The 22,103-nt window shown below is 55.3% G+C and overlaps 1 protein-coding gene across 3 annotated transcripts in view; it reads left to right on the forward strand.

The window, feature by feature from the left end:
* SDK2 (sidekick cell adhesion molecule 2) overlaps positions 1–22,103 on the forward strand; it is a 264,805-nt gene that overhangs the window by 170,629 nt on the left and 72,073 nt on the right. For all 3 annotated transcript variants that reach the window (XM_043905642.1, XM_043905643.1, XM_043905644.1), the window contains 10 exons: positions 5,213–5,324; positions 6,212–6,402; positions 6,509–6,592; positions 8,604–8,798; positions 9,324–9,440; positions 10,989–11,156; positions 12,052–12,154; positions 19,617–19,793; positions 20,100–20,236; positions 20,759–20,906. In XM_043905642.1, the coding sequence (XP_043761577.1) occupies positions 5,213–5,324; positions 6,212–6,402; positions 6,509–6,592; positions 8,604–8,798; positions 9,324–9,440; positions 10,989–11,156; positions 12,052–12,154; positions 19,617–19,793; positions 20,100–20,236; positions 20,759–20,906 (1,432 nt within the window). The remainder of the gene's footprint in view (positions 1–5,212; positions 5,325–6,211; positions 6,403–6,508; positions 6,593–8,603; positions 8,799–9,323; positions 9,441–10,988; positions 11,157–12,051; positions 12,155–19,616; positions 19,794–20,099; positions 20,237–20,758; positions 20,907–22,103) is intronic.

Below are 22,103 nucleotides of genomic sequence, written 5' to 3' on the forward strand. Positions count from 1 at the left end.
TATGCAATTTAAAATTTGCCAGTAGCTCACTATTTCAGAAGGAAAAAGGAATTGGTGAAATTAATTACACTTTATTTAACCCAACATATCCAAAATATTATCAGCTGAACGTACAATCAAGATAGAAAATATTAATGAGATACTTTACACTGTTTTTTTTTTTAAGTCTTTGAAAATCCGTGTGTATTTTACACTTAAAGCACATCTCCTCAAATTTGGATGCTGGATTTTCATCTGGAATACGTGATCTGTATTTAGATTGCATAAAATGTGCAACTGGAAAGGTGGGATCAGAAGCCCAAGTTGTTCTAGACATACTTAGAAGTGTTCTAATAACTGACTCGGGGATCTGTTTTTAATCAAGTGTAAATTAGATAAAATTCAACCCCATTCCATAGGGACATCGGTCACTCAAGAGCTCATGGCCACCTGTGGTTCTCCCCCCGCCCCCCACCCCGCGGGGGCAGGTCAGCCGTGGGCTCTTGAGCAGCTGGAAGCCGGCCCCGGGGAGAGGGCAGCTTGTCTCCCTGCCCTCCACCCGTCTGACCTGTGGTCCAATCACGTGGTCCCCGAGCCACAGTTTCCTCACCTGTAACGGGACGCCTGTGGCAAAGCACAGGCTTCCCTGATGGCTCAGTGGGTAAAGAACCCGTCTGCAATGCAGGAGACGGGAGACGGGTTCGATCCCTGGGTTGGGAGGATCCCCTGGAGGAGGAAATAGCAGCCTGCTGTGTTATTCTTGCCTGGAAAATCCCATGGACAGAGGAGCCCGGTGGGCTACAGTCCACGGGGTCGCAAAGAGTCAGACAACGGCTGAGCGACTAAGCACGCACTCGCTCAACACCCACTCAACGCACCCACTGCATGCACCTGCTATCAAAACTGTCCTGGGGCAGCTGGCTGAGACCCAGCTTCACCCCTGAGTGGGGACCCCCAAGCTTCCTCCTGCCCTGGGGCCCCACCCACATCACCAGCTCACCTGGGAGATGCCGGCGCCTGCTCCGCTTTGCCTGCAGCTTTTCCAAGTGATCCCTGGGGCCCCGTTCACGCCACTGTCCAGAGCTGACACCCTGCATCCTGGGCCTGAGCACGGCTAGACCGCCCCCCACCCCTGGCCGGCCTCCCAGAGACCCAGAGTCGGCCCAGCCCCCACCCCCGGCAGAAAGCTCCTGACAGTCAGGTGTGTCTTCCCAGGGCAGGTCCCCCTGGCTGGTCCCTCTGCTTTCCCATCACACGGAGAGCCTCCCTTTCCACCGCTCCCGTGGGCCGGGCACCGTCCAGGCACTGCTGTTCCATCATTAACAACAGTCCCTGGAGGCAGGCTGTTACTCCCCTCCACGAGTTACAGATGAGAAAGCTGAGCGAACAGGTGAAGAGGTGAAGCAATTGACTTCCCGGTGACATTCACTAATGATGCACAAACCTGATAATGGGACCAGGTTTCCCTGCCTGCAACACTCAGCCCGTTAGCCACTCCCCGGATATCTGGAGGCGCGCACATCCCCCTTTTTGGCGAGAGGCACCTGCTGTCGGCTCTTCCGACTCTCCAGAAGTCACCCAGCCCCACTGTGTTCACTCCCAGTCCCAGCCCCCTCCCGCTCCCCTGCTTTCTCAGGCCCCATCCCCGGCGACCTCCCGGTTAGAAACCCACTTCCCTGATTCACCCTGATGCTCAGGGCTCAGCCCCACTGACCCCTTCCCTGGCACCTTGTAACCTGAGCTTCTAGAACCCTCCCTGTCTCACCCAGGTCTCCTGCCTCCTGCTTCCTTCTCCCCTGGATGATGCCTGGTCCTCAGCCCTTTGCCCCCTCCCCCCCACTGCCTCACGCCTGGTCCCTGGGCTTCCCTGAGCACCCCCTTCCTATCTTTTCCGGGCACATTGCCCCCCACCCCTGGGGAACTCCAGCCCCCGGCTCCTGAAAGTTCCCCTTTGAGCACCTTCACTCTGACCTCCGGCCACCGTCCCCCATCCAGGTGACAAATCCCAACCCATCTCCCTGCTTTGAAAACGGGGAGCCCGCAGCACAAGCAAGGAGTGTAGGAGTGCTTAAGGCCAAGCTTTGAGACCCATGGGCTGTGTGACCCTGGGGAAGCCCCTTCGCTACTCTGAACCTCAACTACCTTTCCCTAGAAAGGACACTATAATACACACATCTTCCAGGGCTGGGAGTAAGAATTTTAGGATTTAAGAGTGTTTTCCTCTTGGGCTTAACCTTTCTCTGTAAAGAGGGCCCCAGGTGGAGACATTTACGTACTCGCCTGGGGCCGACTCCCAGCTAGTAGCCCAGTTTATAAATTCTCAATCATCTGGCCCTGAGCCGACCTCTCCCAATCAAATCTGCCTTGACTCCCCCAGTAGGGATGGAAAACGGCGTTCACCTTGCCGTCTGCTCCAATCTGCTGTCTGTTGTCTTTGTGGTTTAGTCGCTCAGTCATGTCTGACTCTTTGCGACCCCATGGACTGTACCCAGGCTCCTCTGTCCATGGGATTTCCCAGGCAAGAATACCGGATTGGGTTGCCATTTCCTTCTCCAGGGCATCTTCCCAACCCAGGGATCGAATTCACACCTCCTGGATCGCCAGACTGATTCTTTACCCCTGAGTCACCTGGGAAGCCCGTTGGACAGAGGAGCCTGGCGGGTTACAGTCCATGGGGTCGCAAAGAGTCGGACACAACTTAGCGACTGAAGAACCACAAGGACCGATCCGTTGTTGGCACTGTGTTAAGAAGGATTCTGAGGACATCTGGGCTCAGCCGGGAGAAGCCCTGGCGGATCAGGAGAGGGGGCTGGGGGCAGGGCGGCGTGTGGGCCAGGACCCTCGCCTCTGCCGGGGGCTCTCTCCCCCCACCCTTCCGGCGCTCTGAGGCCACCCGGGCTTGGCACCCGCCTCCACCTCCAGCTCCCCCGTTGGTCTCACCGGCACCCACAGAGGCCCCCGTTCTGGAATGCCCTTCTTCCTTCTGGCTCCCTGAGTTCCCCTCCCGCCCCCCAGGCCCTGGAGGCTTTGCTGACCTCCTGAAGCCTTTAGCACCCGTGCGCTCTCTCCCTTGGTCAAGCGGCCCCCGAGAGTCATGGCTTCACCTGCTGGAGGCCGCTGGCTCCGTCGCTTGGTCCAGGCTGAGCTGGGGGTGGGCGGGGAAGAAGCAAAGACACCCCACCCCGCCCCAAGCACAGCAGGCAGCTCCCCGGGGAGGGCTCGTCACCTGAGGAGCACCTACTATGTGCCAGGCACTCTGCACTAGCCCCTGACCAATTCAGCCATGCCCCCAGGACCTTCCTGCCAGGCACCTATGGCAGGCACCTTTAATCTCATGAACGTCTGAGCACCGATCTGACTTCTCCCCAGACTGTGCGTGCCAGGGGGTCAGAGCCCCGCCCATCTCCCCTGGGGGTTCTGAACGAGGTCTTCCTGAGCCCCAGGCCCTCCTTTGCTGAATCCGGAGGAGGAGGGGGGCCTTCCCTCGAGTCTTGCCAGCTGCCGCCTGGGCCTGGGCAAGACTCCAGGACCCTCGAGGGGGTGTCAGTCTCCTCTTTAACCTCCTCAAGCCGACAAGGCAGCCCCAAAGTCCGGCGGGGCAGGGGTGGGGCACCCTCATATTTTTAAACGCCGAGGGCTCTGTTTACCCATCAGGGCCGCGGGGCTCTGACTGTCTGTCTCCTCCGCGAGCCCCATTAATCCGGGCCTCGGCACCTGTGCGGCCCGGCGTGTCATAAACAACGTGGAGCACACTTTTATGGATTCGGCTATATCAGCAGCTTTCAATCCGATCGCTCTTTATGGCACCTACATGAGGCTTTTATATTGTTGCAATTATTTTGGTTTATACGCTTCCTTTCTTTCCCCCTTCATTTTACTTTACTTTTTACATTTTATTCCCATTCTGTCTGGGCCTTTCCCAGCAAGGCCTGGGAGGCCCGGTAGGAAAACCTTTTCCCAGGGGGCTGACTGGGCGGCCTGTCTTCCCCATAAAGGATGTCCATTTGCCATCGCCCCGGGGCCGTGGGAGTCGTTATGGCCTGCCACCTCCGGAGCCTCCTGGACAGGGGCCAACTGGATGGATTTGTCGTGAGAGAAAAAGTCCTCCGGTTTTATATTTTCAGGAGCCAGGGAGCAGGGGTACAGAACGTAGTGGAGCTTCTGCCAGTGTGGGGCTTGGGCTGACCACAGAGAGAGGAGCCTGGCCCCTTCTCAAAAGACTCAAGGAAAAAAGCAGGAAAGTCTCCTGTCTTTACTGGGCTTCCCTGATGGCTCAGCGGGTAAAGAATCCGCCTGCCAATGCAGGAGGCGTAGGAGATGCAGGTTTGATCCCTGGATCAGGAAGATCCCCTGGAGGAGACAGTGATAACCCACTCCAGTCTTCTTGCCTGGAGCACCCCATGGACAGAGGAGCCTGGCGGGCTACAGTCCATGGGGTCACAAAGAGATGGACATGACTGAGCAACTGATGCTTTTGTTTCTTGTTATTTTTAATTAATTTTTCCTGGAGTCTGTAGTTGCTTTCTAGTCTTACGTTAGTTTCTTCTGTACGGCAAAGTGGATCCGCCCTCCGTATACACATCTCCCCCTTCTTTGGGCTTCCTTCCTGTTTGGGTGACCTCACAGCACTGTGTAGAGGCCCTGTGTTCACAGCAGGCCCTCAGCAGTCATCTCTCTCATCATGCTGGACTTCAGGCTCACCCTGATGCAGCAGGACCTCCTCCTAACTTGACTGCACTTGCAAAGCCCCTCTCTGAAATAAGGGGGCATTCACAGCTGGACATGAACTTGAGGGACAGCATTCAGCCCAGTGTGGGGAGTTTGCATTCTGGTGGAAGAGGTGGCGAATGAAGCAGCGAGCTGACGAGATGTTGTCAGCTTACTGACAACTTATTATCCTTTTCACGGCATTTATGCAGGTGGAGGGAAGGATTCTGAAGGCCAAAAAAAAAAAAAAACTAGGACGGGGGATGAAGAGGAGGGCATGGCTGCATTATAGGGGGGTGGGTTACATCCTGAGGTCTCCCGTGGGCTCTCCCTGGACGCTGTGCAGAGACCCACCACCAGAGGAGGATGGAAGGGGGGAGGGTCCCCCGGGTCAGTGTCTGGAGGTTCAGCTCCGGGGCTTCGGGGCATCTGCCCACACCCCCCATAAGGACAAAGATCTCCCGCGATGTCCCTCTAGTGGGGGTGGGGCTCGGATGGGATTCCCAGCGTCTGTTCCTCTCCCCAGATGTTGGCGGCCCTGCAGACCCCATCGCTCCAGCCATCATCATTCCTCCCAGGAACACCAGCGTGGTGGCCGGGACCTCGGAGGTGACCATGGAGTGTGTGGCCAATGCCAGGTGGGTCCTGCCTCCACACCCCCCCACGTTAACCCCAGAGGGTGCTCCTGACCTGCAGGCTCCAAGGAGACCACGTGGAATTCTCAAAGGTCCAGAACTGTCCCATGAGGCCCCACGAAAGAAGATGGGGTATTTAGCCTGGAGGAGGGGTGGTGGGTTGGTGGTCAGAGAGCTGTCGGACACAGGCAGGGCCCGCCCAAGAGGAGAACCCAGGCCTCAAGGGGAAGTTATGCAGCAGATCCCAGCCCAGGACATCTGGGGTTGGTGGGGGATCCACTCACTTCCGACATCCAGAGCAGCCTGGGGAGTGGCCGCTCGCCTCTGCCGGCCGCGGCCTCCTTGAGTGAAGGCGTGGGCAAGAGGAAAGCGGGACTTCCCTGCTGGTCCAGTGGTTAAGACTCTGTGCTCCCAAAGCAGGGGGCCCAGGTTCGATCCCTGATCAGGGAACTAGATCCCACACGCTGCAACTGAAGATTCCTGCATGCTGCAGCTGAGACCCCAGACGTGCATTTCAGGACTTCCACACTTTCCCACCCACTGACTTAGAGTGGACGGGGCACGGGGCAGAGCCAAGGCAGAGAGACGTGGGGAAGGGCCACTTGCCTGCTCTCGAGAGCCCTGGAGCATGAGCTGTCGCGGGGCCAGGTCTGCCCTCGCCACAACCCCCGGGGAGCAGGGCACAGTTGTTCCCATTGTACAGATGTGGAAACTGAGGCCCAGAGCTCTGAAGGACTTGCCCACACAACGGTCTGCACCTAGCAAGTGTCAGGGGCAGGGCAAACTCAGGCGCCTGGCCCCCGCACCTGCATGCCTCACCACACCCTGCCCTGCCTCCCGAGCCCCTGGGAGGCTCTGTGGCTGACCGCCTCGTCCCTTGCCCCATCCAGGCCTCTGATCAAGCTTCACATCATTTGGAAGAAGGACGGGGCGCTGCTGTCCAGCGGCATCAGCGACTACAACCGCCGGCTCACCATCCCCAACCCCACGGCCAGCGACGCCGGCTACTACGAGTGTGAGGCCGTCCTGCGTAGCAGCAGCGTCCCCTCCGTCGTCCGCGGTGCCTACCTCTCTGTGCTGGGTGAGACGGGGTGGGGCTGCTGGAGTCCCCCCGACGGGCGACCCAATCAGCGGCCGTATCAACAGGAACCTGGCTCTGATCCCCTCCCTGGTCTTTGCTCCTGCAGAACCACCTCAGTTTGTCAAGGAGCCAGAGAGACACATCACAGCGGAGATGGAGAAGGTGGTGGACATCCCCTGTCGGGCCAAAGGTAACCTGGTGGCATGGTTGGAGGGGGACGAGGTCCCTCCAGACCTTCAACCTCTCCCCTCCCTGACATAGACTGTTCTAAAGTCCGCCACCCTCTCACCACTGAGCAGAGAGTCAGCCTGGCTCTAAGCAGACACCCCAGGAAGCAAACAGGCCAAACTACTGTAATCTCAGGGCTGGAAATCAGCCCCGTGTTACCATAACGTGAAGGTTACAAATGAATCCAAATTACCGTAATTTCAGGATAGGTGACAGACTCAAATTGCCCACAATGTGAGACTTGCCGACAATGCCACATTGTTGTAATGTCAGAACTGCCAGAATGCGGGTGTGTCTCTGCCTGGTTTCTGGACCATTCTGCTTCCTCTCCCCTCACCTTTCCTACTTAACCCCCAGCCCCTGTCAGAGTTCTTGCATACTTACCACTTTTCCCATCCTTCTCCTTTGAGTTCAATTGAGCTAAAAGACACCCCAAAGCAGGGTGCAATCTGGGATAAGGGGATGACAGGATGCGCAGAGTGGAGACTGTAACCCTGGCAGGAGGGAGGGAGGGAGGGTCCCATGGAGGAGGAGGGGGCACACTGACCCCCGTCCTGAGATCACATGAGGGGAAGACAGTGATTTATTGGACAAACACTTGGTGGGGGGTGGGCTTACCGTGATCCCTGGGTCGGGAAGATCCCCTGGACAAGGGAATGGCAACCCGCTCCAGTATTCTTGCCTGGAGAATCCCATGGACAGAGCCTGGCGGGCTATAGTCCGTGGGGGTCCCAAAGAGTCAGACATGACTTGAGTACCTGACACTTTCAGGAACGTGTGCTGAGACTGTTCTCGGGGCTGGAGAGGCACAGAATGAACCCAAGAGCCAGATCGCTGCTATTACAGAACTGTGCGTTCTCATGAGGGAGGCAGACAAACCAATAAACAAATAAAGATACCTTATTTCATTTCATCTAAAATGCCATGGGTTGTAAGATGCCCCATTATTTTATGCGCCACTAAGAAAGAAAAAAGGCTGCCAATTAAATTATGACATGCTGTCGGTTGTAAGACACGTCCTCATCTCAGAGACATTACGATGTGAACAAAGGCGTAGCTCGGAGTGGGTGAAATACGGTGTCGGCGGCTGGCTGTCGGGGTTGAAAAGTGCGGGGGAAGGAGAAGCAGGCAGGCTGAGGGGCTCACGCCGGGGGCGGTCATTCGAACGGAGCCTGGGGAGCTTTTCTGTGGAAGTCACGTTTGAGCAGAGATGCAGAGCGAGAGCTGGAGCGGGGGGGCAGGGGGTGTGGGGAAAGGGTGCCAGGCTGGGGACACAGCTCGGGCAAGGCTGAGGGGTTAGGAGGAGCCCCCATGGTCCTCTCTGTGAGGATGGGCCAGGACGGGGCTTCCGAAGAAACCCCCATCCCACTTGTGAGCCCCTAGACACGGGGCTGCGCGCTCACCTGGGTTTGGAAAGGCTGGCTGGAGGTTCCCAGAGCATACTAAAGACTCCGTTACATATGCCAGAATAAAATACAGTATGTCCAGCCTCTCCAAGCTGAACTAACCCCAGGAACTTTTAAATTTTCTTGGAATGCCTACTCTATGAGAATTTGCGAATCTAAGAACAACTCTCCCCGCTTCCTAGACCAACAGTGGCGCTGCTGAGAAAGTTCGGGCTTCCCCGGTAGCTCAGCAGGTAAAGAATCCGCCCGCAGGGCTGGAGCCACAGGAGACACGGGTTCCATCCCGGAGTCGGGAAGCTCCCCTGGAGGAGGGCATGGCAACCCACTCCAGTGTTCTTGCCTGGAGAATCCCATGGACAGAGGAGCCTGGCGGGCTACAGTCCCTGAGGGTCGCAAAGAGTTGGACACAACTGAAGCGACTTAGCACGCAAGCATGCACTGAGAAGGTTCTAGAAACCAGAACACAACAGGGATTCCCCCCCCCCCCGCCTTGAGGACTTGCAGCTCCAGCCTCCAAGGCCGGAGCTTCCCTCGGAGGCGGCTGACGGTGGACGCTCGACCCCCTAGGTGTGCCGCCACCCTCCATCACCTGGTACAAGGACGCGGCAGTGGTGGAGGCAGGGAGGCTGGGCCGCTTCCGGCAGCGAGGCGATGGGGGCCTACAGATCAGCGGGCTGGTGCCCGATGACACCGGGATGTTCCAGTGCTTTGCCCGCAACGCGGCCGGCGAGGCGCAGACCTCCACCTACCTGGCCGTCACCAGTGAGTCTCCTTCCCTGTCCTGCCCGAGTCCCTCCCCTCTCCCCCCCAACCCAGGACACAGCTTTCCTCCAGCCAGGGGCCTCTTGAGAACAGGCCGCTGTAGATGCAGAAATAGGATCCCAGAAGGCTCTCACCCTGGGGCGGGGTGACTCTGGCCGGTCACGCCCTCTGCTTCTGCGGCCAGCACTGGTTTTTTTCTTTTACAAACCAGAGCCTCGATTTCACTTTTAATGAAAGGTGAATCCCTTTAACCTTGTCATGGAGGGTGTCCGTTGCCCTTGGGAGTCCTCAGTTTCTGCCAGATGGAGGCTTGAGAATCAAGGCAGGGCAGGGACTGGCATCACCAAGGTGCTTCCACAGGGCAGGTGGTGAGGGGGCCCTCGTGGGTTCTCTGGTTATTTCCGACACTGGGGTCCTACCGGGACATCTGCATCCTTCCCTGAAGAAGGACCCACACCAAGGAGAGTGGCAAGGCAGGAGAAGGACCCAGATGTGGCTAAGACACCCCACTGTCTCCCTTTGCAGGCATCGCCCCCAACATCACCAGGGGCCCCCTGGACAGCACGGTGATCGACGGCATGTCAGTGGTGCTGGCCTGTGAGACTTCGGGGGCGCCCCGCCCGGCCATCACTTGGCAAAAAGGTACTTGAGGCTGACTGACTTTAGAGGGTGACCAAAAGTCTAGGGCAGGCCTGGGGCTCAGTTCCGGAGCCAGCCAGCTGGGGTTTCCCATGTACAGTTGGGAAGGTTGTGCACTGCACAACCCCAGAGGGCTTCTTTTACACCATGGGACGTACCATGTGCCGCCCTGTCAGGCTCCAGGCTCAGCTCTGCCTCTGGTGGGATCTGTGACTTTGGGTGAGTTATTTACTCACTCGGAGCTTTAAGGTTCCCACCTATAAACTGGGGATGGTAGGATTCATACCTGGGAGCAGCATGAAAACTAGATGAGAGAGTGCATGTGGAGGGCCTGCACCGTGTCTGGGAAGTAGGAGACCAGCCCGTGCCGGCGGATGTAATACCGTGGAGCAGGTTGTTAGTACAGGGATGAGGCCGTACCCCCTCCCCAGGCAAAGCCAGCGAAGCCCAAGCTGTCCCCCTAGTCCACCCACCCCGTGCCTTCTCCACGCCTCTGCATTGTACACACACTTTCCCAGCCCTCCCCAGGGACACACACACGTGTACACACCATCACTCACTCACACCCCCAGCCTCTGCCCATATGAACCTCCTCTCATCCAGAGCCTCCCTGCTCTATCTCCCCCCTTCTAATACACAAGGTCATCGGCATGTTCAGTCTACTGATTACCTCGCCTCCCACAATTCGAAGCTTTCAGTTTTGTCCCCTGGTGTCTCCCCGGGGCTTAGAACACAGTGACCCACAGAGGATGCTTCGTCAGTATCGGTGGGGTGTGCGCCCAGATGTGGAAATAAACACGCCCACCTGATACACTCACCCGTGCAGGATGCCCACACGCGTGTGCAGAGGGACCCACTCACCCACAGGCTTACACGTGGACAGTCCCCTCTGTACAGGCAGGTGGGATTTTCTTTAAAAAACAGATGCGGTCACCAACACCGCACTCTCAGACACACTCTGACACAGGGGTCACCCTCCCTGTCTCCCTCCCTCTCTCCTTCCAGCCACCAGGGTCCCCGGGTCCCTAGTGGGAGGTCTGTCCCCCCAGGGCTGCCCCCGCCACACCCCACGCTGGCTGCTCCCTCCCGCCGCTCCCCTGCGCTCCCCTGAAGGTGACTCCAGAAGCATCCTCCTGCAGGCGGCCCGTCACCACCCTGTCGCAGCTGTCTGTCCCCTCCCCCCAGCCCAGGTGCCAGCTGCCTCCGAGGGCTGTGCCCGCCGGCGGGGAGGCAGGCTGGTCTTCCTGCTGAAGGGCGGATAGCATGGTGGGAGGAGAGACAGCAGGAGAGGCTCCGTCCGGGCCCCCTGCTCTGGGACTGCGTGTCCTTGTGTCTGTCCCCAGGTCAGGAACCGGGCTGGCCACAGCCCTGCCATCCCCCCCAGGCCCCCTACAGGGGCGCCTGCAGCCTTCCTAAAGCTGGGAGCCCACTCTGGGGCAGGGGATGGGGGAGGGTGGGGTGTGGTCCAGGCCCCTGGTGATGGCCGAGTGCCAGGGGGCGGCCAGGGGGCAGCGGGCGGCAGCCTGAGCCCACCCATCCCATGTCCCCCAGGGGAGCGCATTCTGGCCAGCGGCTCTGTCCAGCTGCCGCGCTTCACGCTCCTGGAGTCGGGCAGCCTGCTCGTCAGCCCCACACACATCTCCGATGCCGGCACCTACACCTGTCTGGCCACCAACTCGCGGGGGGCGGACGAAGCCTCGGCCGACCTGGTGGTGTGGGGTGAGTGCCCAGGCGGGGCGGGGGTCCTTTCCACGCCTGTGTGTGAGTGTGCGTGAGTGTGCGCGTGTGCGCGAGCATGCGCTGAGCGGCCCCACGTCCGCTGTCTGTCCAGCCCACCCATCCTGAGACCTGGACGGAGGAGCTCAGAGGACAGGGCAGGAAGGTCACGGTCCCCAGGGCAGTGCTGGGTGGGCGGGGCTCTCGCCACAGAACCGATGCGCATAGGCCTTAAGGCAGAAATCCGCACACTTCTGCTGGAAAGGGCCGGAGAGGAAGTATTTCAAGGCTTCGTGGGCCGGACAGTTTCTGTCACAGCTCTACAAATTCTTCCCGTTTCATCAGGAAAGCAGCCATAGGCTGTGCTGAATGCAGCAGGCATGGCTGGGTGCCAACATGGAGGAGATTCACCCAGACGGGCCCCCGGTCGGACTTGACCCCCGGGTTGTGGTTTGCTGACCCCTGCTCTGGGGGAACCTCCCAAGCCCCGTCCCGCCCCTTGGGGTCTGGCACCACACGGAGGGGTGGGCCGCCCTCCTGGCCTGAGTGCTAGGGGCCTGGCAGGGGATGCCTTAGACCCAGAGGCAGACAGTCCTATTTTTACCCTGGCTGGACCCCTGGGAACACGTCTGTGATCATCTCCAGGTTTCTATTTCTTTGTGCATCCCATGGGCACAAAATTAAAAGAGCCCCCGCTATGAGCGTCACTTCCCAGAATTCACGTACCTTGGAAACACGTGGCTCTTAGTGTTCTGGGACATTGGCCGTGGGGGACCAGTCCACCGCAGACCTCAGCCACACAGCCCGGCTCACCGGAAGGACCCCCCCCCACACACCTGCATCTCACCTGTCCGTCTGGGGCACCTTCCCACCCGGCCACCTCCCTGCTGTCTTTCAGCCCGGACCCGCATCACCAGGCCCCCGCAGGACCAGAGTGTCATCAAGGGCACCCAGGCCTCCATGGTGTGCGGAGTGACCCACGACCCCCGAGTGACCATCAGGTACTCCTGCGGCCAAGGCCCTTGGAGGAAAGAGGGTAGGGGCAGCTTTCGGGGGTCGCTGGTTTGCTGGCTGAGTGTCCCTGACAGGGAGGTAAGTGTGGCCCATGGGGGTCAGGGAACAGACACGTACAGACTTACTGCAGGACTGAGACTTGGGGACCCCACGGACCACAAGAGACCCTAGTGCTGGGAAAGATTGAAGGCAAAAGGCAAAGGGGGCAGCAGAGATGAGACAGTTGAATAGCATGTCCATCCGATTCCGTGAACCTGAATCTGAGCAAACTCCAGGAGACAGTGAAGGACAGGGAAGCCTGGCGTGCTGCGGTCCACGCGGTCGCAAAGAGTCGGACACAACTGAGCGACTGAACATCAACGAAGTGTGTGTCTGGGGACTGAGCCAGCCTGAGTTGAATGGGGCAGCCTGGGTGGGCGGGGATGAAAGGCGGAGAAACGTAGGAAGCGGGGTGGGGGGCCTTAGGAAGGGGGAGAGAAAGAAGCCTCTGTCTGGGGAGAGGTGGAAGCTCTGCGATGCTCAGGACCCCCCTGCTAGCAGTCACCCACAGATCTTAGACCCTCTGCCCACCCGTGGACAGCAGACGGGTCTGGTGAAGAGGTGTGGCAGTCCTGACATGCCTGGGGCCGTGGAGGGCCCTGGGGTGACCCCCAGTGAGACCCAGACGGGGGCCGTCCCTGCCGTCCTCCACGGGACCTGGAGGGAGCCAGGTCCAGCCGGGAAAGGCCCTGGGGAGGCCTGGGAGCACGGGGAGCAGCCGAGACAGGCCTGCAACCTGGGGACCCGCCAGGCGGGCACAAGGACGCTTCCTGGGCCATCGATGGGCAAGGGTTCCGAGTCCGAACTGGGAGAAAATAGCCCCTTCAGGCTCTCTTGAGCTTTGGATGCTGAGTTAAAAAAAAAAAAAAACCTAACTGCTTCCTTAGAGATAAATACTCCCTCCGTGCTGCATCTGTTCTATGGGCAACGTCACCTCTGGAGCCCCTGGCAGGGAGCTGGCCTGCCGGCCAGTGAGGGACACCCCTGGGAGTCACCGCCCCGCTGCCTGGGACCCACCGCCCCACCGCCTGGGACCCAAGTGCGTCCTGGGGCGCCACCTGGTGGCCACTAGGCGTATGGCCGTAGGGCCGTGCCAGGTGGGACCCCAGGAAGCCAAGGGGACTAGGCTTTATTTCTTGATATTTATATTTGCTTTCTTTTCCTTTATTTTATTTTTACTGAAGTACAGTTGATTCATAGTGTTGCGTTAACTTCTGACACCCAGCAGTGATTCAGTTCTACGCATATATACTCATTCTTTTCTAAAAAATTATTCTTTTCCGTTATGGTTTATTACAGGATTTTGAATACAGTTCTCTGTGCTATACGATGGACTTGTTGCTTATCCATTCTGTGTATAAAAGCTTGCATCTGATCTGCTAATTCCAGCCTCCCACTCTGTTCCTCCCCCAGCCAACCCCCTCCTGGGCAACCAGTCTAACCCTCTCTGCCGGAGTCTGTGTCTGTTTCACAGATAGGTTCGTCCATGTCATGTTTTAGATTCCACATTTAAGTGACATCATGTGATATTTGTCTTTGCCTTTCTGACTTACTTCACTTAGCTTGATCACCTCTGATTGCATCCACGTTGCTTGTAAATGGAACCGTTTCGTTCTTTCTTGTGGCCGAGCGGTGTCCCCTTGGATATACGTACCACATCCTCTTTATCCATTCCCGTTGATGGACAGCTAGGTCGCTCCCGTGTCTAGGCTGTTGTAAACAATGATGCTGTGAACACCGGGGTGTGTGCATCATTTTGAAGTAGAGTTTTGTCTGGATATGCGCCCAGGAGTGGAATTGCTGGCGCACGTGCTAGCTCTGTGTTTAGTTTCCTAGGGAACCTCCCTACTGCTTTCCAAGGTGGCTGCACCGTACATTCAAGGATATACTAGACTTTTAGACCCACACCCCTTCTCAGAGGCTCTGTCTCGGGCCCCACTTAAAGAAACACCTCATTAAACAGTGAACATCGGCCCTTTGGACAGCCATCGTGTGGTACCACACAAATGCAGACATGAGCCCTGAAATCACATAGGTGTAGTTAGAACGTGGCCATCAAATAATCCAGAATATGCTTATCCCAGGGTTTATCAGAGTGTTGTTAAACATTAATATACCAACTGTAACAATGTCTTCCAAGAGAAGCCGTGGGTCTCAGACACATACAGAAATAGTTGTTATCATGTTAGCCTCCGTTACTTGAAATTTTTTATCATAACAAAAATCTCTGTTAATTAAGTAACACTTTTTAAAAATTGGTATTTTATTTATTAAAATGTTATCTACAAATACTTGGGAAACACTTGCACATTTTATTCGTACTCTGGGCAATTCCTATGAACAAAGAAATTCAGGGACCCCTTGCAATATATCTGTAGGCCCACATTCACTGGGGCCTAGTGAACTGTGGATGAGAAGTCGTGCTTCCAGTTTACTGGAGTGGACCTCGCCTTCGAATGGACTCACCCACCTAGGACAGTCTTTTTTAGATGGGGGAGAGAACAGAGTCGGTCCCTCATCCCCCTAAATTGGCAAAAATTTGTGACCAAGTCCATTTCCGCATCTCCCACCCTTTGTCTTCCATCGCCTTGGGGAGCGGAGGGGAGTCTTACGGGTGGGACAGCCGGACCCCCAGACTTAAGTATTTTTAGAAGCCCCCAAGGTGTCTCGGGCGTGCAGCCAGATTTAGAGTCCCTGTTCTGGCTGCAGGAAACATACCAGGGATTCCCTGAGCAGACAGACTGGAAAGGATTTGAATGATCGGATCAGACTAGAGTGGTAGCCGCTTAATCCTGGTTACGTGTCCTCAATAAATAACGGGTCCAGGGGAAGCAGGCTGGGCAGGTGTAGGTACCAGCATGAAAAGCCTCCAGAATTGCTTCCAGTTGGTATCTGAACCCAGATCTAGACGGAATCTGGACAGTTCACTGTTTTTATTTTATATTGGAGTGTAGCCAACTGACAATGTTGTGATAGTTTCAGATAGACAGCAAAGGGACTCAGCCACACACACACATGTATCCATTCTCCCCCAACTCCCCTCCCATCCAGGCTGCCCCATAACATTGAGCAAGAGGTCCCTGTGCTGTCCAGGAGGTCCTTGTTGGTTACGCATTTTAAATACAGCAGTGTGTACATGTCCATCCCAAACTCCCTAACCATCCCTCCCACCCTTCCCCCGGCAACTGTAAGTTCGTTCATTAAGTCTGTGTGTCTGTTTGTGTTTTGGACATAAGATGAGCAGTCCGTTCTTAATATTAATCATTATTGTTACTATATTTGATTATACAGCTAACAGATATCCATTTTGGGGGGGGGGGAATATAAAAAATGCAGATAAGCCAAAGAAAATGGGGAGGGATTGAGAGAGAAGATGTAGAAAAGTAGATGGACCTGTGTTTCCTTCCCTGGTGGTTCATACCCGAGTTCAGCCCCTGGGTCAAGATCCCCTGGAGAAGGGAATGGCTGCCCACTCCAGTACTCTCGCCTGGAGAATCCCCTGGACAGAGGAGCCTGGAGAGCTGCAGTCCATGGGGTCACACAGAGTCAGACACGACTGACATCTCACTTTCCTTCCAGGAGCGATAGTAATATTTGAGCCATTTGGAGAAACTGAAAACACTGTGTTCTACTCTGCTTTTTCCCTTAAGAACCTGTTACGAAGCTCTTGTTCTGTCAATAAATATTTTTGACTAAACTCAATTATATGACTATCCCGTCCTCCACTGTGTGGATGCCCCATAATTTATCTTACCAATTCCCTAATGCTGGGTAATTTGATTATTTCTGAATTGTTGCTAATATTAAGAAATATCATTCTGAATGCCCTTATAACTAAATATTTTTGCACATCTTCTGTTTCCTGAGGACATTATAATATTATTTAAAGCTAAAAACCACTCATCAAAATTGCTTAATAGCCAGCTATATCTTTATAGATTATTTCAGGGGAAATGTCCCCTGAGTTAAAAGGACTGATGGGTTCTTTTTTTAACATTCTCTTATGCAAGTTTTAAAACATGCCCCAAAGAAGAGAGAATTGCATCCTCAGTCCTTCTGTACCACCTCTCAGCCTCAACGATCATCCGTATTTGCCCATCTTGTTTTGTGAATCTTCCCCACTCTTTTTTTTAACTGCAAATCTTTTTTAAAAGCAAATCTTAAAAATGCAGTGTCACCGTTAGATACGTCTATGTGCATTTCTTACTCAAAAGAACTTTTCTTTAAACATAACAGCCATGTCTGCTCTCACACCTAAGACAATTCCTGGGTTTCTTCTGACACCAGCTTCAGTCACCATGAGCGTCTCAAAGCGTCTTTGTGCACAGAGTTAGCTTAACTCAGGGTTTATACAGGGTCTACCCGTTGCGTTTAATTGCTGTGTCTCCTTTGTTTTACATGGTACCCTGTCCCTTTCTTTTTATTTTTGTCTTTATTTTGGTTTTCATTTTTGTCTGGTTTTCATGCACTTAATAAGTTGGAGAAACCAGGTTCTACAGGAAAGACAGCCTCAAATTTTTTTCTGTAAAGAGCCAGAGAGCAAATATTTTAGGCTTTGAGGGCCATATAGTCTTTGTCACAGCTTCTCACGTCTGTGTCTGCAGTTCAAAAGCAGTCATAAGCAATCTGTAAACAAATGAGTGTGTATCTGTGTGTATGTTCCAATAAAACTTTATTTACACAGACAGGCAGTGGACCATAATTTGCAGAATATCCCTGCTGTAGAATAGCCCAAATCTGGATTTGGCTAGCTGCTTTTTCATGCTGTGGTCCACCTCTTCTTCTATCCCTTGTATTTCTGATTTGATTTAAGTAATTGATCATGGGGGCTTCTCTGGTGGTTGAGCAGTAAAGAATCTGCCTGCAATGCAGGAGATGTGGGTTCAATCCCTGGGCTGGGAAGATTCCCTGGAGTTAAGAAATGGCAACCCACTCCAGTGTTCTCGCCTGCAAAATCCCATGGACAGAGGACTACATGGCAGACTACAGTCCATGGGGTCGCAGAGTCAGACATGATTTATCGACTAAACAACAAGCTGACCTTTAGATTCAGGTTCAGTTGTTTTGGCACAAACACTTGCAGGTAGTGATACATGCTTCCTGACGCATGGTGTCCTGGACAGAGTGTGTCTGCCTGTCACAGGTTGTTCCGTAAGCAGGCATCACCCTCTGCAGCTAGATTCGCTTTTAAGTAAAATTCTACCTATCCCGTCAGTGCCTGTGAGGATGATCCTTCTCTAGACAAAGAGATGAATGGACGGTGATCACTTTTGGCGATTTGCAAAATATGCATAAAAAGCCTGAGCATTTAACTCGGTGATTTACTGCTGAGAATTTATACCCGAGGAAGTGATTTAGAATGTGGCAAATATTTTGCCACAGAGGTGTTCATCACAGCATTAGCCGTAAGATCAGAAAACAAGGAGCTAGGGCCTTCTCTGCCCGTCCTGTGGCTGAGACTCCCTGCCTCCAGTGCTGAGGATGCAGGTTCAATACCTGGCTGGGAAACTAAGGTCCCACGTGCCGTGTGATGTGGCCAAAAAGAATTTTTTTAAAAAAAGAAAGAAAACAAGGAGGTAAATTGGATGCCCATCATGACAAGATCAATTACAGAGGAATGATTATGTGAAGTACTATGCAGCCAACTGAACCATGGTGAAGAAATGTCACATTAAATGGAATTTATGATATCGTCTTGGGTAGAAACGGCAGCTTTAAAATCGGGATGGATGAATAGCTAGGTATTGTTTTTTTTTTTATTGGAGTATAATTGCTTTACAGTGTTGTGTTGGCTTCTGCTATACAACAAAGTGAATCAGCCCTATGTCTACATATATCCCCTCCCTCTTGGAATGCCTGCTCACCCCCCATCCCACCCCCTAGGTCACCAGAGGGCCCCGAGCTGGGCTCCTTGGGCTATCCAGCAGCAGCTAGGTATTATTTATACTCAAGATATACTGTATCAGTAAACATATATCATAACTTCTATCAATCACCATGTTTCCAGCACTACTCCAATATTTTATACTAACTCACACAGTCCTTACAGCAACCCTATGGGGTGGATGGTATTTCTTCCGTCATGGGACAAATGAGAAAAGTGAGGCATACCGTATCCGATAAACATCCCCAGGACCACAGCACCAGTAAGTGGCCAGGGAACATTCAAGCCCAGAACACAGTGGCACTGTGGTAACTGCCCAGGGGCCAGGAGAGAAGCGTCTGGAAGGTTTACCCTCAAATGCCAACCCTGGATGTCCATCAGAAGGACTGATGATGAAGCTGAAGCTGCAATGCTTTGACCACCTGATGCGAAGGGCCGACTCATTGGAAAAGACCCTGATGCTGGGAAAGATTGAGGGCAGGAGGAGAAGGGGACGACAGAGGATGAGATGGTTGGATGGCATCACCAACTCAATGGACATGATTTTGAGTAAGCTCTGGGAGATGGTGAAGGACAGGGAAGCCTGGTGTGCTGCAGTCGGTGGAGCCACAAAGAGTCAGACAAGACTGAGGGACTGAAAAACAATAGGGGAAAACTGTTGAATTTTTCTCTTTTTTTCCCTACTCTTTTCTCATCTGTACTTGCTACTTTTCTGAAATTTTTTTTTAAACTTTAAGTTAAAAATAATACAGGCTCATTCTCTCCAGCCATCTCACCCTTCTTAAACCCAGAGAGTTCTAGGGCTGTATAGACAGTCTCTGTCCCCACACTAGGCGATTGCTGGCTTATTTGCAAAGCCGCCCGCCTGGTCGCCCTGATCCACCTTCCCTGGGGGGCAGCCGCCCAGGGTCCTCCCAGGAGCTGGCACCCTGTGTGTGCTGATGACAATTATTGTGTCTCCTCCATAACAAATCCAGAGCAGGCGTTTCTCATTGTCAGGAGCAAGGGTGTGTGTAATTTCTCAAGTCCCGCTTTGTACTGACTGACCAAAGCTAAAGTGGTTTTTTTTTTTTTTTTTTTTTGGACACTGAGGTCAATTTGTCACAGTGATGCATTGATGTGATGGTCCTCTTCATAAAACTAATCCGCAAATGTAGTCTAGGCGGAAGCGTTCATCCTTTTTCCAGCCGTAATCTTTTAACCTCTTTGGGAGAATAGCTTGTGCCCACTCTGGGCGGCTTGGCGGTGGCTCCGAGTCAGAAGCAACCAGGCTGGGACCTGGACCTGAACTGAAGGTGTGAACGCGGGATGGCTTGATGTGCTTCCGCTCCCGGCCCCGCCCCCACCTCCCCACCCCCGCCGCAGGTGTGATGGTGGGTGCCCCGCCCTGGCCTGGGGCTCGCCCCAGCCCGGCTCTGGAGCTCCCGGCTGCAGACCAGCCTTGGGCTGGACCCCTCCGCCCCACGACCCCGCAGCCCCGGCCCCCCTTGCCTGCGTCTCTGCCCTGAGCGGCTCTCCCCTATCAGGTACGTCTGGGAGAAAGACGGCGTCACGCTGAGCGCGGAGGGCAACCCCCGCCTCCGCCTGGACAGGAACGGCTCCCTGCACATCTCGCAGACCTGGTCCGGGGACATCGGCACCTACACCTGCCGGGTGCTCTCGGCCGGCGGCAACGACTCCCGCAGCGCCCACCTGCGCGTGAGGTGAGGGCGGCCTGCCCGCCTTGGGGACGCGGAGGCGCAGGCAGCGAGGCGCCGGCTCCGTCTGGCGGTCCACCGGGCCGGGGGCGATCCGAGCCCACCCGCCGCACCCCAGCACCCCCCGGGCTTTTCCCAGCTCAGGGAGACCCCAGTCCGGGGCGGGCTGCAAAGCTGGCACGCAGAGTCTCTAGGTAGACGGCCGAAGGCTTGGCTGGGGGATGCGCGCCAGACATCAGGGGGCTCAGACCGAGTCCTGGCGTCCCCTGACTCGAGACCTCCCGGGGGGCCCACCGCGTCTCTCTCCTCCAGGCAGCTGCCTCACGCCCCCGAGCACCCCGTGGCGACCCTCAGTACCTCGGAGAGGAGGGCCATCAACCTGACGTGGGGCAAGCCCTTCGACGGCAACAGCCCGCTGATCCGCTACGTCCTGGAGATGTCGGAGAACAGTAAGGCTCCGCGCCCGCCCCCCGCACCCACCGCAGGCAGGGCGGCCCGGTCCCCAGTGCGGAGCCGCGGCGGCCACCTCCCCGCGTCCTGTGACGAGGGAGCGGGGTGAGGCACTTGCTGGACCCTGAGCCCGGCACCCAGCAGCCTCCCCGACGCTGGTCATTAGTCTTTTTCTTATTTCTTCTTATCCTCCACCCCCAAGCTGTGAGCTCCCAAATTAGCAGGCATCACTTGAAGGGTGTTTTAAACACAGTTAGCTCATCAATTTGAGCGGGGAATAAAGGATAGAAAAGACAAATGCATCTCAGTTCCAGTGAGCCCAGCTCCGTCCCCAGTGGGTACCGTCCAGCCCTTGGACACGTGGGCTAAGAGGACCCAGAAATGTGACATGGCCAGCCTCTACTGGACCAAGCTGGGCGGGAGGTATTAAGTATGAGGCTGGAGCGCTGCGGGGAGTGGGAGCAGGAGGAAGCATGCCCCCCAAAGGTGCCCACCGCTGCCTCCACCCTCTGTCCATGCAGATGCCCCCTGGACGGTGCTCCTGGCCAGCGTGGACCCTGAAGCTACTTCCGTGATGGTCAAGGGCTTGGTCCCCGCACGGTCCTACCAGTTCCGTCTTTGCGCTGTCAACGACGTGGGGAAGGGACAGTTCAGCAAGGACACGGAGAGGTGAGGGGCGCAGGGTGGGCGTAGGGGGCTCCAGTGGAGGGCGGGGGGCCGGGCGGGGCCACCTGCTGCCAAAACCACTGTGGTGGGGGGAGGCGGGTCCCAGCTGCCGGGCGCATCCTAGGGGCTCCTCTCGGACCCCTTGAGGCCTCAGTCGGTGCATCCGCAGGATGGGGGTAACTGTACTGACACCGGTCTCACAGGGAGGCAGGGAAATCCAGGCGGACGAGTGAAGGGCAGTGAGCAGCCCTCTCTGTGAGCCATGCAAGTTCCAGCACTCACCCCATTCTGCTCCACATCCCCATTCCTAAGTGTGCGTGAAGTTCCAGAGTCACCAAGGACCTCCTTGGATCTCTGTGTGCGGTACCTTGCGTGGCTCAGACTCCATGAGGCCTTCATCAAGCCTTTTTTTTTAAATGACGACAGTTGAACAGCAACTCATCCCCTCTAACACCCACTTACGTAGGAGGCGCATTCTACCCACCTAGACCCCCGCAGGGCAAGCAGCGTCCTCCAATGAGAACGGAAGCGTCTGATCAGGATGACAGTGACTCCCAGTCCCAGGCCCCAGAGCTGTGTGCTTTGCTTTTTTTTTTTTTTTTTTTTTAAGTTTATATTTTTCCAGATGGATTGAGAGATCATGGACAAGAAACACAGTTGTAAGTTTGAGACCTGCAGTGTGGGTTGACACACTCCTGTGTGGCAAAATGGTTCCCCCCGTGGTGTCAGCTGATACCCCCATCCTGTCACATAATTACCGTTTCTTTTTGTGGTGAGAACATTTAAAATCCCCTCTCTTAGCAACCTCCAAGGGCATAATACAGTGTCATTAGCTGTAGTCACCAGGCCTGCGTCCTCTCCCCAGAACTGGTCACTCTCACCACTGCAAGTTTACACCTTCTGAGCAGCGTCTCCCCATCCCCTCGACCCCCAGCCCCTACTAGTCACCACTCTCCTGTTTCTCCGAGCTCGGCTCATTCAGCTTGCACGTAACAGTGAGGTCACGCAGTGTTTGTCTTTCTCCGCTGACTGCCTTCATTGAGCACAGTGCCCCCTGGCCCATCTGGATTGTTGCAGATGGCAGAGTTTCTTTCTCATGGCTGGAAAATACTTCATTGTGTAGCTGTGTTACATCCTCCTCAACCGTTCATTCCTTGATGGGCGTTTAAGTTGTTTCCACCTCTTGGCTGTTGTGAACAG

This window comes from Cervus elaphus, chromosome 5 (genome assembly GCF_910594005.1).
Source record: "Cervus elaphus chromosome 5, mCerEla1.1, whole genome shotgun sequence".
Taxonomy (NCBI): Eukaryota; Metazoa; Chordata; class Mammalia; order Artiodactyla; family Cervidae; genus Cervus; species Cervus elaphus.